Source organism: Maylandia zebra, linkage group LG12 (assembly GCF_041146795.1).
Source record: "Maylandia zebra isolate NMK-2024a linkage group LG12, Mzebra_GT3a, whole genome shotgun sequence".
NCBI classification, from domain to species: domain Eukaryota; kingdom Metazoa; phylum Chordata; class Actinopteri; order Cichliformes; family Cichlidae; genus Maylandia; species Maylandia zebra.
This window is the reverse complement of record NC_135178.1, coordinates 6,372,972-6,393,925: the sequence shown is the minus strand read 5'-3', so window position 1 is coordinate 6,393,925 and position 20,954 is coordinate 6,372,972. Positions and strand designations below refer to the sequence as shown.

The 20,954-nt window shown below is 44.0% G+C and overlaps 3 protein-coding genes and 1 long non-coding RNA gene across 8 annotated transcripts in view; 1 reads left to right on the top strand and 3 right to left on the bottom strand.

Annotated features, from left to right (window-relative positions):
• Window positions 1-1,968, bottom strand: part of tet3 (tet methylcytosine dioxygenase 3) — a 49,681-nt gene extending 47,713 nt beyond the window's left edge. For both annotated transcript variants that reach the window (XM_004567275.6, XM_076890614.1), the window contains exon 1: window positions 1,748-1,968. The gene's annotated coding sequence lies outside the window, so the exon portion shown is untranslated. The remainder of the gene's footprint in view (window positions 1-1,747) is intronic.
• Window positions 329-6,143, top strand: LOC143421438 (uncharacterized). The gene is made up of 3 exons (XR_013101083.1): window positions 329-480; window positions 5,478-5,707; window positions 6,006-6,143. It is a non-coding gene; the product is annotated as an uncharacterized LOC143421438 (long non-coding RNA).
• Window positions 2,931-10,141, bottom strand: ap3m2 (adaptor related protein complex 3 subunit mu 2). The gene is made up of 9 exons (XM_004567278.4): window positions 9,994-10,141; window positions 9,012-9,296; window positions 8,745-8,916; window positions 8,394-8,531; window positions 7,891-7,976; window positions 6,018-6,151; window positions 5,494-5,701; window positions 5,192-5,336; window positions 2,931-4,561 (listed from the first exon to the last, which is right to left on the bottom strand). The coding sequence occupies exons 2-9, from the start codon at window positions 9,282-9,284 to the stop codon at window positions 4,461-4,463; spliced, it is 1,257 nt and encodes a 418-aa protein (XP_004567335.1). The 5' UTR covers window positions 9,285-9,296; window positions 9,994-10,141; the 3' UTR covers window positions 2,931-4,460.
• Window positions 10,142-13,359: 3,218 nt separating this feature from the next.
• The window catches only part of kat6a (K(lysine) acetyltransferase 6A), a 37,758-nt gene continuing 30,163 nt past the window's right edge, over window positions 13,360-20,954 (bottom strand). For 3 of the 4 annotated variants that reach the window (XM_004567273.6, XM_076890612.1, XM_004567274.5), the window contains exons 15-17: window positions 20,212-20,883; window positions 19,809-20,070; window positions 13,360-19,122 (exon numbers count right to left, since the gene is read on the bottom strand). In XM_004567273.6, the coding sequence (XP_004567330.3) occupies window positions 15,800-19,122; window positions 19,809-20,070; window positions 20,212-20,883 (4,257 nt within the window). In that variant the 3' untranslated portion in view covers window positions 13,360-15,799. The remainder of the gene's footprint in view (window positions 19,123-19,808; window positions 20,071-20,211; window positions 20,884-20,954) is intronic. The other variant, XM_076890613.1, reaches the window with a different exon arrangement.

Sequence of the window (20,954 nt, the reverse complement as noted above, 5' to 3'; positions counted from 1 at the left end):
AAAAGAGGTCACAATGATTTTCTGGGGAGATATAAAGTGACAACCTCTGAGACTGAGAAGTAAAGTGGAGATGCTAAAAAACTGCAGTTCATCTAATGGCCACTTGAGACCATTAGATGAACTGCCTCAAAAGCAAGTCATTCCCCATAGACTCCATGCTAAAAAGCAACCTTCGGAGCTTTAAAAAGGAGCTTTTATACAACCTGATACAACAAACATTTGTTTGCCTCTTATGGACAGTTCCCCCTTTAATAAATAATCTATAGTAACGCTGTTATTTTATAACTGGACAATCGTCCATCTGGATACTTGGATTAGGGGCATGACCTCCTCTAATTGGAGGTTCACTGAACTGTGGCATTCCAGGATCCTGTGCTGTTTGTGCCTTTTGGAACATTTTAATCCACTTATTTGAGAAATAATATTACTGGCTGTGTAGCAGTCCTACAAACGGTTCACAAAGGTGGTGTTTCCCTTGTGGTAAGTGAAATTCTGTTATTTTATTAGTCTGTTACTAAGCACCTATAAGTAAACATGTGAGTCTGTCCATTGCACCAGTACAGTTAATGAGCAGAGCTTGCTAACCGAACTAGCTAGCATTAGCTGATGACTAAATACTGCCCCTCATCCAAGTATGGCCAAAAACTAACATCAATTTGCAAAATGTGGAGTTTATGGAAGACAAACAAACTACTTACAACCTGTAAATCTAGGTCTATGAGGCATTTATAGTACCCTTATATTTGAAGTTTTGCTAGTTGGCAGCTTTGTTTCCTAGCTAACCTTAACTAGATAGCACCCTTAAGCTACCAAACAGATTTATTCCAGTAAAAATTTTAGCAATTACTTATATAACATTTGGTGTAAAGACAAACCTATAGATGTCCTCTGCAGCAAGGCAGCGTAGAGTTAACATTAAAGTAAGCTGGAATGACAGCTAATGTCATTACAGTGGCACTACTTTTTAAGGACACAATAGCAGTCGCTCACGTAGCTGTCAGTTAGCTGATAAGCAACAGCTGGAAGTTGATAAGCGGTGACAATGTTGCAGAAGAGTTTTATTGAAGTGCCATTATCTGTGTAAACATGCAACAGTGTAAATAAACTCTGACTCATAGCTAGGATATTAAACTACAAACACTGCGCTGCACAGCCGCAGCACGCGCTCCGGCAACTACTCAAGAAGCACGTGGTTAATCAGCAGTTGTGTCGTCTCTTTAATGTGCTGCGGCCAGTGTCAAGTCTGCATGAGCACCCCTCCCCACCCAGACTGCTGTTATTACTGTTACTGTCCACGTGCTTACCGACAGGGACCACTGCAGGGCGCCCGGCCGCCCAACACCGATCAAAGCAATCAGATAAACACTTAACAGCCATCCTTAGATTTACATTACGATAATGCCCATTATCTGGCCTTCAATACACAAAGAGCAGATTGGGCTGTAAGCGAGGGCACGCGGTTAATTGCCCCGGGTGCCAAAAACGGCACGTTAGCCGAGCTTCAATACACATTTTTGATTTATATTCATGTTTAAAACTTACCTGCTGTGGGGAATTAATGCGAAGCTGCACATTTATTTTTAATTTTTTTTTTTTTTTTTTTTTTGGAAAGCGTTATATTGGTATATAACATATAACGTGTGCTGCTCAGAATTTTTCGTTTCTCGGTTGTTAAAACAAACAAACAAAATCGCTGCTGTGAGGGAAAAAAACATCCACATTATTATAATGGCGAGCGATAACTTACCACTAAGTGCCGCGATATTCCTCTGTCGCGACAGCCTTTAAAGTGTTTGAAAATGGACATAAAGTTAAGCGAACGAAAAAAATAAAAATGTGAATATTCGAAATGATAAAAAAAGAAAAGGAAAAAAAAGGTTTAGAAAGAAGTTTAGAAATGTGCTAAAAAAAGCGATGCACGAAGGAGAAGAGTGAGGACAAAGTTGGACCCAAATGACATAACTGACTTTAAACGGCTCAGTCTGGTCGATGGGGGGGGGGGGGGGGGGGGGGAGGAGGAGGAGGGAGGGAGGGAGGAAAAGGTAGTAGATTGTCTTTTGGAGGGGTTAAAGTAAATTATGGACTGGAGTCCAGCCAGATGGAGCAAAGACACAGGGCTGATGTCACACATCTGGAAGTGGAAGTTACCATAAGATAATCCAATGAGTCTTACCTTTAAAAATGATGTTTTATATAAGATCTTGAGAAGCAGTTAGTGTGTTTCAAACCAGATGTTTTGACATCATGAAAAAACCCAACAACACTTTAATCCCATTTAGAAAAAAAAACAGGACTTATTATTACTTATCAGTAATTTCTGATCAACAAAACATTGCCATCTTATCTAACAAATTGGCACTCCTATCTTTGCTTAAATGGAAATGTGTTTTTAAATATTTACATATTTTAGAAACCTACATCCACAACTCACCTACAGCGGAGCACGTCTGATAGTTACGCTGGGTGTATTGTGCAACATTTAATGTTGGTTAACTTCAAAACTGGACGCATTTTCTGTATATGCAGTCAAGAGAATCTTTCATTTATTTTTTTAATTTCACTTTGTCATAAAAAAACTGCACTCCAAGACTGCAATCCTTCACCAAAAAACTTGATATTCTCTACAAACAATGGATTTTATTTAATCCATTGTTTGTAGGGATCCAGAAGGATGTGTGAATCTGTATTAGCTTGTGACATTAAGCCAGTGTCTTCTAATTTCTCTTAATTTACTTTGAAGATATGATGCCAAATGTTATTTTCTTGTTCTATACAAGTGAAGCCACTGAATACAGAAACTGGCATCTGTTTTTGGCTGCCAATCATCCTGGGCTAAGCCCCTCCTCTGTGAACAATTTCATATAGGGTTGCTCATAATAGCTCCAGTAATCGCACACGTACAAGCAAAGAGACAACCTTAAACCAATTGCTTCATTGATGGATGTAATCATAACTTCAAAGGACAGTTTGACTCTTGTAACACAATATCATATGTGGAAAACACCACATTATACACATTGAGTAATCAGTGTTATTGCTCGGTTATAACACATCAAATTCTTTATTTTTTTTTCACTGTTTTTACACTCCATTGGAGGCTGTGTAAGAAACACAAACATTTTGCTGTAATCACAAAGCATTTCTTCTGAGGTACCGCGCTGTTATATCTTAACACACTTTTATTTTCGTTCTACTCTTAGCTGATAACACCAAACTGTATCTGTAGCAACCATGACTCTCCAAGCCAGCTTTATGAGACCACAATGTGATGGTGGGCTGATTCCAGCCGAGACCCTGAGGCACAGATGCATCACTTTATTACACTCTTATTGATTCATCCAGCTCACCAGTTTCCATGGCGACAATCATAATCTTATGTTTATACAATGTATGCAAAGACAAACTTAAAACAAAAATGCACATCATACTATAAAGGCTGAGATAACCTTTATGGAGCATTTGGACCATAGGGTTAAGCACCAAACTGTCAGGATCAACCTTATTTTCCAAGAAATTTAATGACAACATTCTGTAATTAATCACAATTACAGCTGAATAAAAAGAGGTGAAGATGCGTGGCTTTCTGGTAATAAATAGCTAAAAAAAAAAAAAAAAAGTCACTGTATCATTCTTATTTGCAAACAAACAAACAAACAAAAAACTTCAAAGATTGAGGACCGTTTCAGAGACACGTCTAATACATCAGCATGCTGACTCCAGTGTTGCAGACAATATCATCAAACTGCAGCAAAGAAGAAACAAAGAACAGAATAAACAGAAAAAAGAAGGCCCAGGGTGCTAGGAAAAAAAAGAAAACCTGGACAGCAGGATAAGAAGTATAGTGTGGATTTTCACTGGCAGTAACAACTCTTTGGAGCTCAAACAGTTATTGTAGGTCCGTGCCATTTCATTTGAATTTAACTGCTTAAATGTGCTACAGCACTGTCAAACAATACTTTTTACCTTGCAGTGTCATCTGAACCTAGAATCGTAGATTCCTGGCATAATGTACAGGTCACTACTTCATAATTAATTCTAATTTCTTTGTGTAGAAGCTCTCTTTTAATATACTCTAGGGTCCATTTATCCAGTAATCCAGCCTTATCTAAATACATGGATTTGGTTTGTTAACACCGTCAGTGAAAATCCTGTAAACGGTGTATTATATGGACAAATCTTTATTGGGTTAGTGTGGTTTGTCTGAGTTCAGCAAGGACAGTGTTGGAAATTTTTTCGGACACTTGCTTCAAACTTGCCGGATTTAGGCAAAGTTCTACAACAGAGGTTTCATGTCTATGTGTAATAGTCCACTCCGAACTGCTACAAGGAGCCTCCAGTTTGTATTGGTAAGCCTTCATGGGTAAATGCATAAGCACAAGGAATGTACCAACTCCTCTTTCCCATCACATCACCCCTTAGTCTCATGGTGGCTCAGTCCGGTTGTCACAGAGAAGCAGTCTTTAAGTCCGGACCTGGAACTTACCAGCCTTGGTCATGTACTTGATGCCTTTGAAAGGTTTATACTTCTCACCATACATGTCCAGCCGATTCACTTTCAGTCCTGATGAAGGAGAGAAAAACATCAAGAATTTATTAGACTTATGTGTTACTGGAACAGAACAAATACCAGGGTTAACTATCTGGCTTGATGGTGGAGGGCTCTTCTAGAGATGTTTCAACTAAAACCTCTACAGAGATTTCAACAAGAGATTCCTAAAGCTCCAAAGGCTTTGTTTGCTCTGAGTTTAGTATTACCGTTACATTCTGTGTCACACTGTAAAACATATTTTCATAAATGTGTCAACCCTTGGTGAAACTTGAAAAACTAAGATGGTTGTTTTATACTTCACTGAAAATAAAATCTATTTCCTGGTGTCATGCAAGGTTTATTTATGGGTGTAGCGCCATCTAGTGGTCACCATCTCACTGTTCCCCTACAATGGGACTGTCAGGTGGTTGTCAGCTGACCAGACTGAGCCTAACTGTGTGGGGGTTGAATTAACTTTTCTGTGGTTTAAAAGGCAAAGTGGAGCTCATTTTCACTATTACAGTGAAATTGTCAATCTCATTCAATGTTCAGCTTGGTCACTAAGTACAAGAAGAGAGAGGATCACAAATAAGAAATGAAGGAATTCTTGAAAGGCAACAGTCACATGTACATGAACATGAGGTTCAGATGGTGTGTGTGTACCTGAGATGGCCATCTGTTGGATCTTGAACTGAATATTGATGGTGGGGTTCTCATCAGGTTTGGATGCTCCAGCCTGCAGGCTCATGGTGCCCTTCAGACTGGGAAGCTTCTGTGGGTTGATCTTGCCAACATCCCATGTCAACAACTGGTTTAAAAAGAAAAAAAATGCACCAAGATGACAGAATTAAATATTTTGTCTCTTAAACATATTCAGATAATTCGGGTTTATATATTTATTCATTCTATTATTTACACTTCCCTTCATCTGTGTTTTTGTGATATAAAGATTGCTGCACAGTTACCTTTGTGACTGGGTCAAAGGTGTATGTTCCCTGGGAGGGGTTCAGGTTGGCATTGAGGACGCCCCGAGGAAGCTGGCTGCTGACTAGGACCGACTCCACGGCCTTGCCCATTGTCTGTTTGGGGCCCAGGGTCAAATCAAAACGCCCCTGGGAACTTCCCTCCCGGAAGGTGATGTTGTGTTTCACGTACACTGGGATGGCTACCAAACTGAAGGTGATAAAACAACATCAGCTATTAGACAGTGGAATCCTACTTTATGGATTAGCATTTCTGTTTATATCCTGATTAGATACATGTAATGAGTCAACTATGTGATTAAATGTTGCTACTAGCCAGTTAAACTAATTATTCATATTTTAGGACACTGACTATAGTTAATAGTTTTGTCCATCTATCACTGGCTGGGGCTGCAACACTCCTCTCTGGTGAACAGGAAAGTAAGACAGATTCCACAAACTAAAGCAGGATTCTGAACTAGAAAATGAACGGTTGTATGTTGCCTGTGTCACAGCAAAGTACTAACTTCTGAGAGCTGACGTGGTAGGAGAGCAACCGGAAGTTTCCATCGGGTGGGATGAAGGAGAGGATCCGCTCGGCTTCCCAGCGCTTGAACCGAACACATGGGTGGAAACTGACATCATCCAGCAGCCGTGGATTCTGCGAAAGAAATGCAGTGGGTCAGGAAGATTAGTGGTGAAGTTTCAAAAACATTAAAATACTTTTAATATCTTTCCATTTCTTTTTGGTATTTACCCAGTGTACCCTGTAAGAACACACAGCACTTATTCCAGCAACACTTTACACAGTTGTGATGTTACTGCATGAAACGTGGGATTTTCATCAGCAAGTTTCACTGTAAATTTTTGTGGACGTTCAGATTAGACACACTTCAAAGGAATTTGCACTGAATATTTCAAACTGTTGGACACCATAACTGTTGGATGCAACAATTAAACCTTGTAAATAAAGTAGGCAGGAGAGTAATCTGAAACAAAAACTCAGTTAGTCTGACTTACACTGATCTTTCCTCTAGTCAAAACTGGCTGTTATAGCAGAGCTACACTATAAACAGACAGGTTGACTGTTGTTTTAAAGTCCAATAGAGGTCCAGTCATAATATCGATCAGATTGTTGCAATGAAATAATCAAATGTGCACGTCGTTGTTTTTATTAAATCCATAATGGAATGATCCTCCACATAGCAAAGCCTATTTCTTTCAACATATTTCTACCATATAATCTACCTATGAAATCAGTCTTATCTGCTGCACAGTGAACTACCACATCTGGATGGTTGCCTCTCTGAGAAGCAGACGTCAAAGTCTCAGAGAGCGTTTCAGTTGCCCTTATGGGGCATGTTTTTTCTTGACCTCCTTAGTTTCATTTTTTTCCTGTTCTAAAGGATAACAAAAACCACATCATGATCACAAACTCTTGCTAGAGACTTCAACAAGGACCTCCAGGCAAGAGTCAGAAAGAACAAAGAGACAGGAAGAAAGAGGCAATGCAGGGGGAGAGAGAGAGAGAGAGAGAGAGAAGCTGATCACTTGAGCTGAAGTTTGATTACTGAAGTGTGTTTCTGTCTTGCATTGGAGAACTGCACGATTAAATTTTTGACTTTGTACTAAAAAAGGTTTTGCCCAAAATAGAGTATAACTAAAGAAATAAATATGCCATCAGAGAATGAGAAAAAAAATAAGTGCATGGTAACGATGTCAGCTTTTAGCACAAGCAATTTGCTCTTGTTAACATCACTGTAACATACATTTACTTGTCCAGACTAGTCGAGGAAACGTCACATGGCGTGGTGCAGGAAATAGCTATGACGGGCTCATGTAGGCAAATCGTCAGGCAGTGATTTTTGGAGAGCTTGATTTGCTTTGGCTTTGTGTTCTTTTGGCAGAGCACACATTTTCAGTGTTGGACAGCTGTGTTTTTACTCCCAATTGTGGGAAGCCAAAATTGTAATCAAGATTAAAATGTGATTACTTGTGCTGCCCTACTTGCATATTACAGGAAGCTTTTATCAGGAAGTTTTATCATCAAAACTGTGAAGCAAAGTGCAGATACTCTGGAAAATCAGCTCCCTGCATGCTGCGGTATAAGAGAAAATAAATACATTCTCTGGCAGCTGAGCTCCTCTCAGTACTCTGGTCCAAAATGTGCACAGTGTGGGTGTGACATATTTCGAAGTAAATGTTACTGTATGTTTGACTTTTACTGTGAATATTAATTGTAATGTACAGCACACTGATTTAAATGTTTCCAAGCTGCACCTTGGAGAACCCCCTGCTTGCTACACAGTTATGACCATTTGTAATCATCTGTTATTTGTCTGGAGAGTTCACAGGCTTAAAATATAACAATATAGAGTTTGTGAAAAAAAAGAAACTCACCATGAATGAGAGGGTGAGATCAGGCATGCCCGTCAATTTAACGCAGGCATCGATGACTCCCTGTATTTCTGCTGTGATGGTGGAGCCTATGGGGGTGGAGTTGATTAGAAACAACAATAGAAAGCAAAAAAACATGTTAGAAGAGAAGGCAAGTACAAATAATTGTGTTGTAAAGCTGACATTTTATGTATTGTATTGGCCATTTTCTTTATTTTTTGACTGATTGACTAGAAACTCCTTTCAGGTTCTTCCTGATTCACAAGGGGTCACCACAGCAGGTAGCTCTGCGTGTGTGATTTGGCAGAGATTTTACACCCATCCTGATGCAGCCCCAAAAGGAATGAACCAGAGATCTTTCACTTGTTAAGCAAATGTGCAAACTACTACACTATGGAGCTACTGCCTTTCCGATTAAATGCGGATTAATAATTACTATGTCTCCCATGCATTATAATGCAAGCAAACAGTGACATGTTTCACAACAAACAGTTGAAAAGAAATACCAGATTTATCGATGATCGCATCGATCTCCTCCACCACGTCGAAATAAGCTTCATTGTTTGTGTACTTGACCCCAGTGCGCCGCCAGGGGACTACAGACAGCTGGCCTGTAGGGAGCTGTTCACCCACATTGGTGCTGCCTGGAAGCAGAAATTAACAACAGTATAGGATCATGCACACAGAGTCAAACAGCTGCTGTAATATCCATGGCTCACACTGTCAATTGAATTCATTCAATGCTATTTAGATGAACTGTAATTGTTACTGAAAGAAGTTTCAGCTGTGTATGAACAAAGCATTAATGTTGCCTGCAATCAGGAAGTAAAAGCAGCACAAATAAAAGACTGAAAGACCTGTGATGGTGTTGACCATGGTGCGGAGGATGGTAGGAGGCTTAATGAGCTCTTTAAGAATGTTGGACTCTGTGGCCAGAGGAAACCCGTTATCCAGCATCTCCTCCAGTAGTTCATAGACCACTACCACATTGTCCTTGATGGCCGCCTCTGTACACACTCCAAAATAGTCCTGAGAACAAAGCACACAAGCAGGATATGCACTTTTAGTTAACTACAAATAATGATAAAAGTAGACAGAAACAGACATGAGAGGGGAGGAACAACCTGAAAGGTGTCTACGACTCTGTGCAGGAACTCGATGACAAAGAGCGGCGGGACCTCACTCTGGATGACCGCCACAAAGTAGATGTGATGCCTGAGCACACTGATAAGGTAGTGATGAGGCGTGGGGATAACTGGTGGGACATTCTCTGGCTCAGTAGCTCGCTCCTGGGCCTCAAAGAAGTAGTCGCACACGGAGCGGCTGACCACACTTTTCCAGTGCTTCTCCAGGAAAATATCCCCTGAAGCGTTAATTAGGAACAAGCTGTGGATCATTGTGGCTAAAGGCTGTTGGGAGGGAAAAACAAGGGACCACCAGAGGTTTTTAAATGAGAAAATGCTAAGACCAAAACACCATGCCTTCTGTTAACATAAAGAACAGAATAAGAAGGTTGTTTAAGTGTCGCATTAAACCATCAAGTGTGACAGTGAGGTAGCAGGCGCAATGGAGAATTTTACCCGAAGACAGACCCTATTCTCACATGACACTGGGAGTACCATGCTCTGCTCTCCGGATAATACTGTCTATACACTGTGCTTAGTTTATATATGAGAACGGCTCAAGTAACAGAGTAGGTCTACTGAGCTGAGACTGAAGTTCAGGGTTTCAGAAATTAAGAAACTAACTTACGATGGCTGAGAAATGTGACTCCAGAATATAAATTATACATGCGGCAAAGCTATCAAGTTTTAACCGGATATAACTTTACAACTAAAATAATTGCAACTGCTAAACTATCAAGTTTAAGAAAAACAGGCGTGTAACTAGCTAGCTAGCTAGCTGTTTCTATTAGATTGTAGATGAAGGCCTCCATCTCTCTGTACGAGATGCTACCTCCGTCCCTCCTCCTGCTTCAGTCTTATGACAGAAAGCTCCGTCACTGGGTCCAGGGGGTTAAAATACGTTAAAATAACGATGCTTTTGTTTGACGAATAAAATTGTAAGTTGCCGCTGGAACCATTTCTAAAATTGCAAGTGACTCACCGAAGACAATTTTCTGACGTTTTCGTCTCGCCTTTCACCTTTTTTTCCTCTCAATGAAAGATTAAGCCGACGTTGCTTCCCGTTAGGTGGAGCAGCAGATCCTGAGTGAGGAAGGATGGCAGAGCAGAGCGAACCAATCAGAAGAAAGACCAAGCGTAAAATCCCACCTTCTTAATAGAGGCATAGGCCAACAGTGCGGAAACTGGTGGCTCGTGACTTGGCTGTGATTGGTTTATAGCGGGAGAACGACGGTAAACACCAGTAAAAATCACCCGCTGATTGGTTTTAAGATGTACCTGGTCTGACATTTTGTTTGCGGGATCAGATTTCATCTTGTGGAGCTCTTTTTCGATTCAAACAAATATAGGAATATTTACATAGTCTGCCTCTTATTATTCATTTTTACGTGTATTAAAAAAAACCCACCGTGAAATTGCAAAGGCAAAGACAAAATGCACATAATAGCCCACAATCTGATATCCATTAGGGGGGGTTAGGCATACTTTATCCATAATAAAGTGAGACTTAGCGATGCCTTATACTAACGTTCACCGTAAAGATTATCAAATGTGATTTAGACAAACAAAGAACCCATGCACAAGAGCAACTTTGGGCTCGTGCTCATTCTTAATAACATGTCAATTACAAGTTGTGTACACAGTGCAGTGAATACACAGATTTAAAAAACTAACACTCATCTTTGCCACAGCAAAGACATATAACTGTATAACTGTAACACATAACTGTCCTAACTCTTTATCATGTTTCAGATGAGTCAATATTGAGTCAATATTCCAAATTTCAGTAAAGTTTTTGAGCTGCTTTTGTACAGCTCTACACGAAGGCATTAAAACAACCAAACAGAAGAAAGGAGATTAACAACTTAAGCAAAGGGATCAAGAGTGTTAAAAGGAGGTACAAAATAAGCAGCCCCGGGGAAAGGGAAGGCATAAATAAACTCAGAAGCAGCCTTCAGGAATGCCTCAACCGACTAAGAAGAAAGAAATTGAACAAGGAAAAGAAGACGAGTAAAGCCCATTTCATTAAAGATCCCTACAACTTCCCTTCAATTCAAGGACACATACTGAGCCTGATAAAACCTACCCCTTGGCAACCACCCAGAAACGGGCATGGCAGAACCCCCCCCCCCCCCCCTTCCATTCTCAACACCAACAAACCAACATGGAAAGAAGTACATGAAGTGACAAAAATGCTTGAGCTGTTTTAGCCCCAAGACCCAGCAATATACCCTAAAAGTCTCCCCCATCTTGAACATGAACTTTATCATTACAGCAACTGAAAAGGTACCCAGAGGCCCAGCAATGGATACAGGGGTGCAACAATAGGTCAAAAGGGGCTTCATGGATGACGTCACAATCACAACATCTTCCCAGACATTGTGCAGACAAGACTGGTTCTAGCCAGACTTGATAAGGTGGTAACATTGCCTAAGATTACATACATCCCAAAGAAATAAGGGAGGATGATCATTATGAAACTCAACATTACTGACAAGTGCCATCTGCTTATGCACGGCAAAATCATCCAAGTATCAAGGACAATCTCGTAAATTATCTGGGAAAGTGGTATGACAAGGTGCTAAGGGACAACCATGTCCACAGCACTGAGGGGGAAGCAAAGCTGAAGAGTACTCAAAAATCTGGATACCTGGGGAAGTGTAAGACATGGCTGTACCAACAGGGCCTGCTTGTAGCGACGTAGCGGACGAAAGTGTATAAAGTCCCACTTACAGTGGTGGAGGGAAAATTAAAAAGTACCTAAGAAGGTGGCTGGAAGGAGGCATTTGAGAGGAAGCACTACAAAGAGCTGGTGCAGGACTGTAGGGATAAAGATGGGCAGACAAGTACAGAGGTCACCCTGTCCAATGAGTGTGGAAGCTGTTGACTAACGGAGAGAAAATAAGGAGGAAATTGGGAAGACTGGGGGAGAGAGCAGAAAGAGCCTCCTATTGGATATGAAGTAGGAAGGAAAGGTTGAGCTGGCAGGCAGACCAAGTGAGTAGTGGCTGGCCACTGCTGCTGACTGCCAGCAGGAGGATGTTATGGTGCAGATAGTTGGTACCCATCTGACGGGAGGATTTGTGACGTTGAAAGATCCAAAATGAATGACCGCAGGAGCATCACTGATGACGTGTCCAGACTTTTCAGAATACAAAAACGATGAGTTGAGTCTATTAAATTCCAGCTGAATGCTTAAATTATTGATCAGACTAATTTTAAAGTTCTCCAGAAGAGAGTATTTCTTTGTCCCTTTAAAGAAAAAGCCACAAGATGGGGTCATAACATATTGCAAGTGTCATTTCAAGCATAAACTACTCATGTGCTTATAGTGCCATCAGAACAGGAAAACTAGCATGAAGAATTTGAAGCCATTTACAAGAGATATAGCATTGAGTATTGTGACACCTGAACAGAGAATCCGTAGACAGAACATCACTAGTAAAAGTTCTGTATTAAAAGTTGTATCTCAAACTTTAAGTATATGAAAAGTACAGTGCTTGGTAAATGTTATCAGCTACATCTGCTGACGAGAGGTTCACCAACTGTATTCATGTCAGACAGTAAGCTTTGCCCCCATTGGGCAGTTTGGGCAATGAGAAAACATTAATTCTACATTGACATCTAGTGGCCATACATGTTCAAAGCACTTCCATTTGTAATTTGTAGCTGAAGCATTAGATCAATGCTTCCCAATTATGGGGTAAAATTAATTATTCAGAGAGCATTTAATTATCATCAGAGTAGTATTTCAATCAGACGAGAACTGCCAGGTCGTCCAATTTCCACTTGAGCCAAAAACTGGTCACTAACAACACCCACTCACCTTCACGATCAGATTTTGACTTCCAAACTAACTAAAGATGCTTTCAGGCAATTACTTTTCTTCATTAAAATGAGTTTTAGGTTTAAGATTAGGTTTGACATAACATGGATAATTTAACCATTTTTAAATGAAATGTGACCTTTAGTTTATAATCTAATCTAGATTTTGACAAAGGGTCTTTCAAGAAAAAAAAAAAAAATAGAAGTTATTGAGAACATTTTTTTCTTTGGACAAATTTAGTAAACCTAGAAGTTATAAAAATGTGGAAAGTAGCAGTGACTAACATCTAGTTGATAGTTCAGCTCATGTTGTGTGTGATTTTTTATATATTATTTTTTAAATTCAGACTTGTTTTGCTCAAAGTTGATTGTCAAAAGTTGCTCTGTACACAACCTGCACAAGGCCGTCATACTTAATTTAAAAAAAAAAGAAAAGCTGAATGTGTAACTTTTCCCTGCACTTTTTGGGAAAACGTGAGGGGGTTGAGGTGACGTAGCACTGAATCAGGCTAAACTCAAAGGATACATGAATGGCTCAACATAATTTATTTTCATTTTATGTTAAAATGTACAGAGTTCTTTGAAAGTACTTGCTAAGAAAGAAAAACAAAATGGAAAAAAATGGAAATACATACAGGGACAGAGTCGAGAGTTGAGGCAGCTGAGCTCAAATCAACCTTCACTGTGTGCCCAGCTGTCCCGTCCCCCCACCCTCTTTTTATTTTGCGCTCTCTCTTAGCATACAACGCAACATGTACAATTACAAAGGATACAAAAAGGGAAGCAATATAAACAGACAGAAATATACTGAGCTCATTTTTACATGCCTCTTAAATGTAAGGAAGTCATCCTATGCACACACAGAAGTAAAAAAAATTAAAACAAAAAGAAAACAAAAAGAATGCCGAGTAACCTTTAGATATTTGTAGTCCTTTTGTTTAAAATAGCATTAATATACTACACAAAGATAGAAAAACTCTAGAGATGAGATGGAATGGAGAGGTTAAAGGCATCTTAAAGTCACTAAAAGTGAGTGGTAATTTTTTTAAATTTTGAGTTTCTTAGTAATTATTACCCAAGAGGCGAGCTAAAAAATATGTTTTTTTTTGTCGTTTCCTGAAACAGAAGTGAAAAAAATGACAGTACCAATATCAATGTCAGAATTTCCTTTTATATTATAGAAAAAACATTTTCTCTACAATAGGTTTCTAAAGTCAAAAAGAGTCAGCTTGTGTCATAAAAGAAAGCTGCCCAGTCTGACAAAATTCAGAAAAGAAATGAAACAAAAAAAAGTAAATACAGAACAGAATACACACAAAGAAAGTTTGTATGCCAGGTCTGTGTGACAAATGAAAACTCCTCTTTTGACTAAGAATACCGATACGCGGCCCAACAAAGTCAACCACGACCCTACGGGACCTCCGATCCTTGCCTCCGACCCTGCTTCTATAATCGAGCTACAATCCCAGGGCCAAACCTCGCGCTAGATCGAGCATTCAGGCACACCTTCACAAAGGCTAACCGTCCGCTGCCACATTTTTAGCCAATGGGAGCACAGAAACAACAATAACAAAAACAAGATTAAAAAAAAAAACCAAAAGAAAAAACAAATTTTACAAAAAACACACCATTCAGAAGCAGACTCCTCGACCTCTTTGGGTCACTAACACTTAAGGATGCGAGGTCACCTATAGTTAACCGACTTTCCTTAAAGTAGTTACATGGAAATCCCACCGTTTGTTCTGCATTCCCTAAGCTGCTAAAAAAAAAAGAAAAAAAAAGAAAAAAGGCTGACATTGTATACCATCTGTCAGTGGAGTGTGGACAAAAACAGTTGAATGTTTCCTGAGCTAGCCATCAACTGGAGACAGCTAGTCAGTGTGTGTTTGTATTTATATATATATGTATATATATATATATGTGTGTGTGCGTGTGTGTGTGTGTGTGTGTGTGTGTTTGTATGTGTGCGTGTGCTGAATATTGGGAAGTACCAGAATATTTACATCGAAATGTTTCAGAGTCGCGGCAAACTGGAAAATAATGCTACTTGTTTCATTTATGGATATATAATATGACAGTAACACGCTAGTCTCTTCTGTGTCTTTGCTGTGTTTTTGGTACAACACTGTCCATCCAGGAAGACAGAGACTCTGGAAAACAGTCAAACACCTCAAACACCCGAGGCCCTGCTCCACTGTGCTCTTCTGGAACTCACGAAAAGCCGTGGGGCCGAGCGGCACCGGAGATGTTTGGGCATTTCTGAGAGAGCAAGAGGGTGTAATCACCATTTCAGAATGCCACGCGTATAAAGATCAAAGCATGTAAGGAGGTCGGACTGCACACACGTATTTAAAAAAACAAACAAACAAACAAACAAACAAACAAAAACAACAACAAAAATAAGGTCAACGGTATGTTTAACATAAAACAACAGTCCGCCTGCAATGTTTCATCGTCTCTTTTTTCAAGGTAAGGCTTCCTATATTAAAAGATTGTGTGCATGGTTGAATATACTCAGTAACCACCGTTCACAGTCTGACCAGGCCAGGTACTCCTGTACCCTGTGGACTTTTCTGTGGACTTTTCCTCGTCATACTTCGTCGTTCCTTACTGTCCTCCTCAGTGTCGAGAGGAGGAGTGGACTCCTGGGCCTGTGTGCTGGCCTGGCCTGAAGCTCCACGGCACGGCCGAGGTCCACGTACACACCAAATCCTGCCCAAATACTCCCATACACAGCCAGCTGGGAGGGGAGGGGGAGACGAGCCCAAATAAAAAAAGGGACAAAATGACAACACAGAAAAAACAAAAAACAGGAAACCCAAAGACCCTCTCTGTCCCCATCACCTTCACTCCACTGGTGCCTCTGAGGCACTGGAGAGGGTGAACAGGACTAATGGACATTTAGAGTACAGCGAGCATACGCTCTGGCCCCTTTCTGTCTCCTTTTTTCACTTCTTGGCTGCTCATCTGCTCATGTAATGTGGCTGTTTTGGATAGCTGTGATGGGAGGGGCCAGTGTACATCATGTTCCCATGGTGATTGGGCTGCATAGGCTGCTGTGGGTAGCCCTGCCCTCCCATCATGCCCACCTGCATCTGCATGGGGTACTGAGCTGGCTGATTCATGTATGCGGGGTTGCTGTGATAGCCACTGTTCATCATAGGCTGAGCCATTCGGTAGCTGGCTGACATGGGGTTCAGAGTCGTCATGTTCATAGAATTATACGGTGCCGTGGGCATGAGGTTTGGCATCATGCCGCGCTGCACGGCCAAGGTGCGCGGCGTACCCTGCATGGCCACAGTCCCCGAGCTGCGGCTATAGAGCTGCTGCTGGTGCGGGGCCGGGGCCAGCTGCTGAGTGGCTTTGGACCGAATGGAAATGTGGCCTTTGACGGTAGTCATCTGGCCCTGCAGCCGCTGTGTGTGCGGTGGAGGTCCTAGGCCAATGTTGGTCGTGGGCATGTTGCATTGCAGCTGCAGAGAGCCCAGGTTCATGGAGCCAGAGCTAAGGTTAGGAGGTGGGGTCATAGTGGGCTGCCCCTGTGGAAGGGCAGTGTGGGGTGAAGGGGCCAGCCCAGGATTGGAGAGAGAAACACTAGTGGCATAGGAGGTAACAGCGGCGGAGTGAGAGTAGGGCATGCCGTGGGGCTCCATGATGGTGTTGGTGAGCTGCTGGAGTTTGGCCAGGCTGAATGTTGCCGAGGGCTGGGGGTAGCCCCCTGTACCAAAGTCCTGACCCATGCGCTCATACAGGGTGCGGCCCCCTCCTCCACCTCCACTCTCTGGAATCTCCATGATCATGGGCGTGGAGGCAAAGCCATTGCCCATGCTGCACTGGGACAAGGCCTGCTGTGGTGGCGGTGGCGGGGCCGAGGGTGGAGGCTGAGGGTTGGGCGCTTGTTGCTGCTGTTGAGGAACCTTTTTTGTTGATTGCTGCTGCTGGTTGGTGCTGGGAGGCCTCTCAATCACACCACAGCTCTGAGGAGACTTAATGCCACAGCTGGGGGTGTTGGATGGCGGTGGGGGAGGCGGGGGCTGGGGCACAGCACTGCCCACGTTGCTGGCACCTGGTCCACTGTTGGGCCCTGGTCCTGTTTGCTGAATGAGGCTACAGCTGCCCATCGCTAGCTGGGATGCGGCATTTCCTGTGGAAGATGTGAGGCTGGGGGCTGGCACGAAGGAGCAGCTGTTGGACTGAGAGGAGGAAGAAGGGGTGGCAGAGCTGGAAGAAGAGGACGCCGAGGACGCTGAAGCCGTTGAAGCCCCAGCGACCACGGCAGCAGACATTCCTCCTCCATTGCCCCCGTTTCCTGTTCCATTGCCCCCTCCACCCATGGTGGAGTCGTAGCTGCTGGGGTTGTCATAATTCTCTGTAGTGCTTTCAATGCTGCCCAGGTCACTGAAGCCACTGTCCACCACCTGCTGCGAGTGGTCCGACACAGACGGCACATCCATCATCGGCGATGTCTCCATGTTCTGCTGAGAGGGGGCAGAAAGCGAACTGGGATGCTCTGGAGTGATCTGTGTGTAGCCACCTCCAGCGCCACCGCCACTGCTCCCTGCTCCGGTGGGGCCAGGAGTTCCACCCCTTTGCCCTGCTGGTGTCGTATCCACGATGCCCGATTGCAGCCCCGGGCTGTTCACAGAGCGCACAGACTGACTGGGCAGCGGGGGCACTGGTGGATTAGGGAGGGGGCTGCTGTGCTGGGAGGCTCCACATTCCTCTACTAAGGCTAGGGTCTCCTCTTCAGGCTCGCCCGTGTGACTGTAGCTCTGCAGGGTCCGGCAGGCGGCTAGGGTCTCTTCACAGTCCTGGTAAGCGCCGTGGTGTGGCTGGGGCTCAGTTTCCTCGTCCTGGGCTTCCCCCTGCGTCAGGGACTGAACAGCCTGCATAGTCTCCAGGTCCAGCTCATTGGAGTGGTGATGTGAGTGGTGCGAGTGATGGTGGCCAAGCTCCTCCTTGAAGTCAGGGTGCTGGTGAGGGTGGGAGTGCGGATGCTGGGGTTCCATCAAGAGTGTGACGTCTTTATCATCCGGGTGCAGGGGCTGCAGCTCCATTGGCTCAGAAGGAACAGACATGGCCGTGACCGTTTCCACCGCCGCCGCCGCTGCAGCAGACTCCTCCTGCTCTCTGCGCCTCCTCTCCTCCTGCTGAGGGTCTGCAGAGGGGGGCCGGCACTTGGTCTCCTGCACCCTTTCCTCAGCCTCCTCCTCCTCCTCTTCCTCCTCCTGTTTGCTGACGTACTCCTGGGCCACGCTGTTCTCCATGCCTAAAAAAGGCTCTACACCTGGGGGTTCTTCTTTGACTGGAGGCGAGTTTGCGTGTGAGGCAGACTCCTCCTCCTCGTCTTCATCGTCGTCTTCGTCTTCAGGGTCCGGACTTTTTCTCTTTTTACTGCTGCTGCTCTTGTCTTCTAAGTGTCCGTCACCCTCATCGTCTGCATCGTGGTCGTCACTTCGCCGGCTTCCTGAACCCGGCGTGACCGCCGCTCGCCTGTTCACGCTACCACCACCACTGCCCATGCTGCCACACTCCTCTTCCTCCCTTTCCTCATCATCATCGTCTTCCTCTCTGTCACCCATATCTGTGTCCTGAGGCCGGGACTGCGGGGCCCGGGGCCCTGAGGTGGAAGAAGAGGAAGAAGGGGAAAGCAGTGGACGGGATGGTGGCCGGCTAGGTTTGTCTTCTTCCCAGGCTCGCTCGATGTCCTCCTCATCATCTTCATCCTCTTCTTCCGGGTCAGAGGTGGGAGGTGGTTTGGGGGTAGGCTGTGGTGGCTGGCGGTTCTTGGGCGGTCTCCCCCGCTTTCTGGGCATCTTTTGTTCAACGGGCTTAGGGAGATAGTCATCTTCTTCGTCAGAGTCTTTTTGTTTGACGTCTCTGTCCGTGTTAGTTCTGCAGACTTGCTTGCTGTTCCGGTCATCCGTCTGCAGCAGCTGAGGAACTTTGTCCATCTGCTGCTGCTCTAGCAACCTTTGTCTTTCCTGCTCCTGCCTGTCCGCCTCCTCCTGGGCCCGCTGCAAGTACCAGCTCCGTGGCTTGCGACCAGGCTTCATCTTGATTTTGGGTTGCTGAGGATTCCCACTTTGGGCCTGGCCGTCTGCAGCTGCTCTCTGGTTGGGTCCTGTGCCAGGTGGCTTGCCTCTTTTCTTCCAGTGCTGTGGTTTGCGGCTCTTTCCTTTGGGCCAGCCTTTCTTCTTTTTGACTGGGACTTCAGGGTTGGCTCCAAGGGTCTCTGATGGGGTTGCTGTCAAAGCAGCTACAGACTTCGGCATAGTTGTTAGCTCTGCAAAGCAAAGAAAATGAAGTGGTTAGATACAGCTACTGCACAAAGTTCTGGCCAGACTGTGAAAATAAATGTGATGGCTTTCCAACTATTCCTCTGAACAGACTAAATAACTAAACCCCATCTTAACCAGTGAATGTCAGTAGGTGCCCGTAACTCACCCAAAATCATCAGTTCAAACAACTGTACATCAGAGTAGAAGTTACTTGGAGATGTCACCACTATCATAAGGCCAGGAAGAAGACCCAAGCTTTCACCCTCCCCATGCAGACATTGTTAGGATTGTCATCTCTCATAAATGGGAAGTTACTGGAATATTTTTATCATTGTCCAACATTAGGTGAGTTTTACATTGACATGGACTGAGAGGCTGCAATCCAAGACAGAAGCCTCTGTTAAAACTCAACTAAAATTTGCAGTTTATTTCAGAGCACTGGCACGCTTAACAGAGCGGCTGGAATAACGGAGGAAGCAGACTACCTCAGTAATCTCCAGGACAACCTTAAACTTGGACACAACTATGCCAGCATCAAAGCAATAACCAGAAACACACATTAAAACTGGTTGTGGAATGGAAAAAAAAGCAGGCTAACACAAAGGTTTTGGAATTGCCATGCCAAAGTCCTACCCATGTATGTACGATTAGTCCATACATGGGTAGTCCTGCACATTTCATCACTGCTCACCATCTTCCTCCGAATCTGTGAGGTTGGAGAGTCGGCCCCTCTTTGGCGCAGGGTCAGACAACCTCAGAGCAGACTGCGGTTGGGGGTAGCGGCGCAGCGGGTGACCCAGTGGAGTCTCCTCCTCCAGCCTGGGCATAGGCCTCTCTGAGTCAGAGTCTACAAAAGGCTCATCCAACACCTCCGTGGTCTCCGAAATGGTCTCAGTCACCACGCTGCTGTGAGGGTGGCTGCGCGGGCGAAAGCGGCGCTTCCTCATGGGCTTCTGGGTAGAAACGGGACAAGGGATTAAGATGTGCTAAGGAGCTTTAGAGCAAACTGACAACTTCACAAGCAGGAAGCTACTTTTGCGATTATCATTATCATCATTATGATAGCTGAAAATAGAAAACTGTTCATGTCTAACCTTGCATTTGAGCCCTGATTTGGTGAGCATAGGAGGGGAGCATCCCCTCTCGTCGTCATCTTCATCATCATCATCCTCCTCTTCTTCGCTGCTGTCACTGAAGCGGCTCTTCCTGACTGGAGAAGACTCGCTCAGCCTGGGAATCACAGGAAGCTGTGGGTGACCCTCTCCGGGACCTTCTATCAGTCTGGGCTTCGGGCCTCTCTTTTTCCTCGGTGGCCGGCCTCGTCTCGTGGGGGTTATGGAAGGGTGCCTGCTCATGTCGAGTGTGTGAAAGGCTGTCGTGTCTGCTTGTCTGTCCAAGGAGAAAAGGGAGGGCGGGCTGTTGACAGTGCCTGTGGTTTTTACCCCCTCTGACCTGTCCTCGTCCTCATCATCTTCATCCTCTACTGGACGGATTTTGGGTGGCCGTCCCACCCGCGCGCTGTCCTTCACCTTACCCCAAGGCCAGTTTTTGGGCGGGCGCCCTCGTGGCCTGCGTTCGCCGTTTGTTGGCGGAGGGGGTCGTGGTGGTTCTGGTACAGGCGGTGGGCATCGGACTGGAGGGGGAATTGGAGAGCTTTGGCCAATCGGAAATCCTAGAAAGGTCTTCCTTTCCTCCTCCTCTTCTTCATCCTTCTTCCCTTGCCGTACATGCCAGGACATCTGTGGGACCTTGTGACTCGGCTTAATCTGTTTAGAAAATTTACAATTAAATTAATTACACCAGAAAGCAAGTCTGACTAAATTTATTATCTTCACAA

Excerpts from the sequence above, each read along its gene's own strand:
- ap3m2 (XM_004567278.4), bottom strand. The coding sequence starts at position 9,284 with ATGATCCACAGCTTGTTCCTAATTAACGCTTCAGGGGATATTTTCCTG. Across the intron at positions 6,152-7,890 it reads ATCTCACCCTCTCATTCATG|AATCCACGGCTGCTGGATGA; the intron begins GTGAGTTTCTTT and ends TTTCTTTCGCAG. Across the intron at positions 5,702-6,017 it reads TACCACGTCAGCTCTCAGAA|TTTGGTAGCCATCCCAGTGT; the intron begins GTTAGTACTTTG and ends TATCACCTTCAG.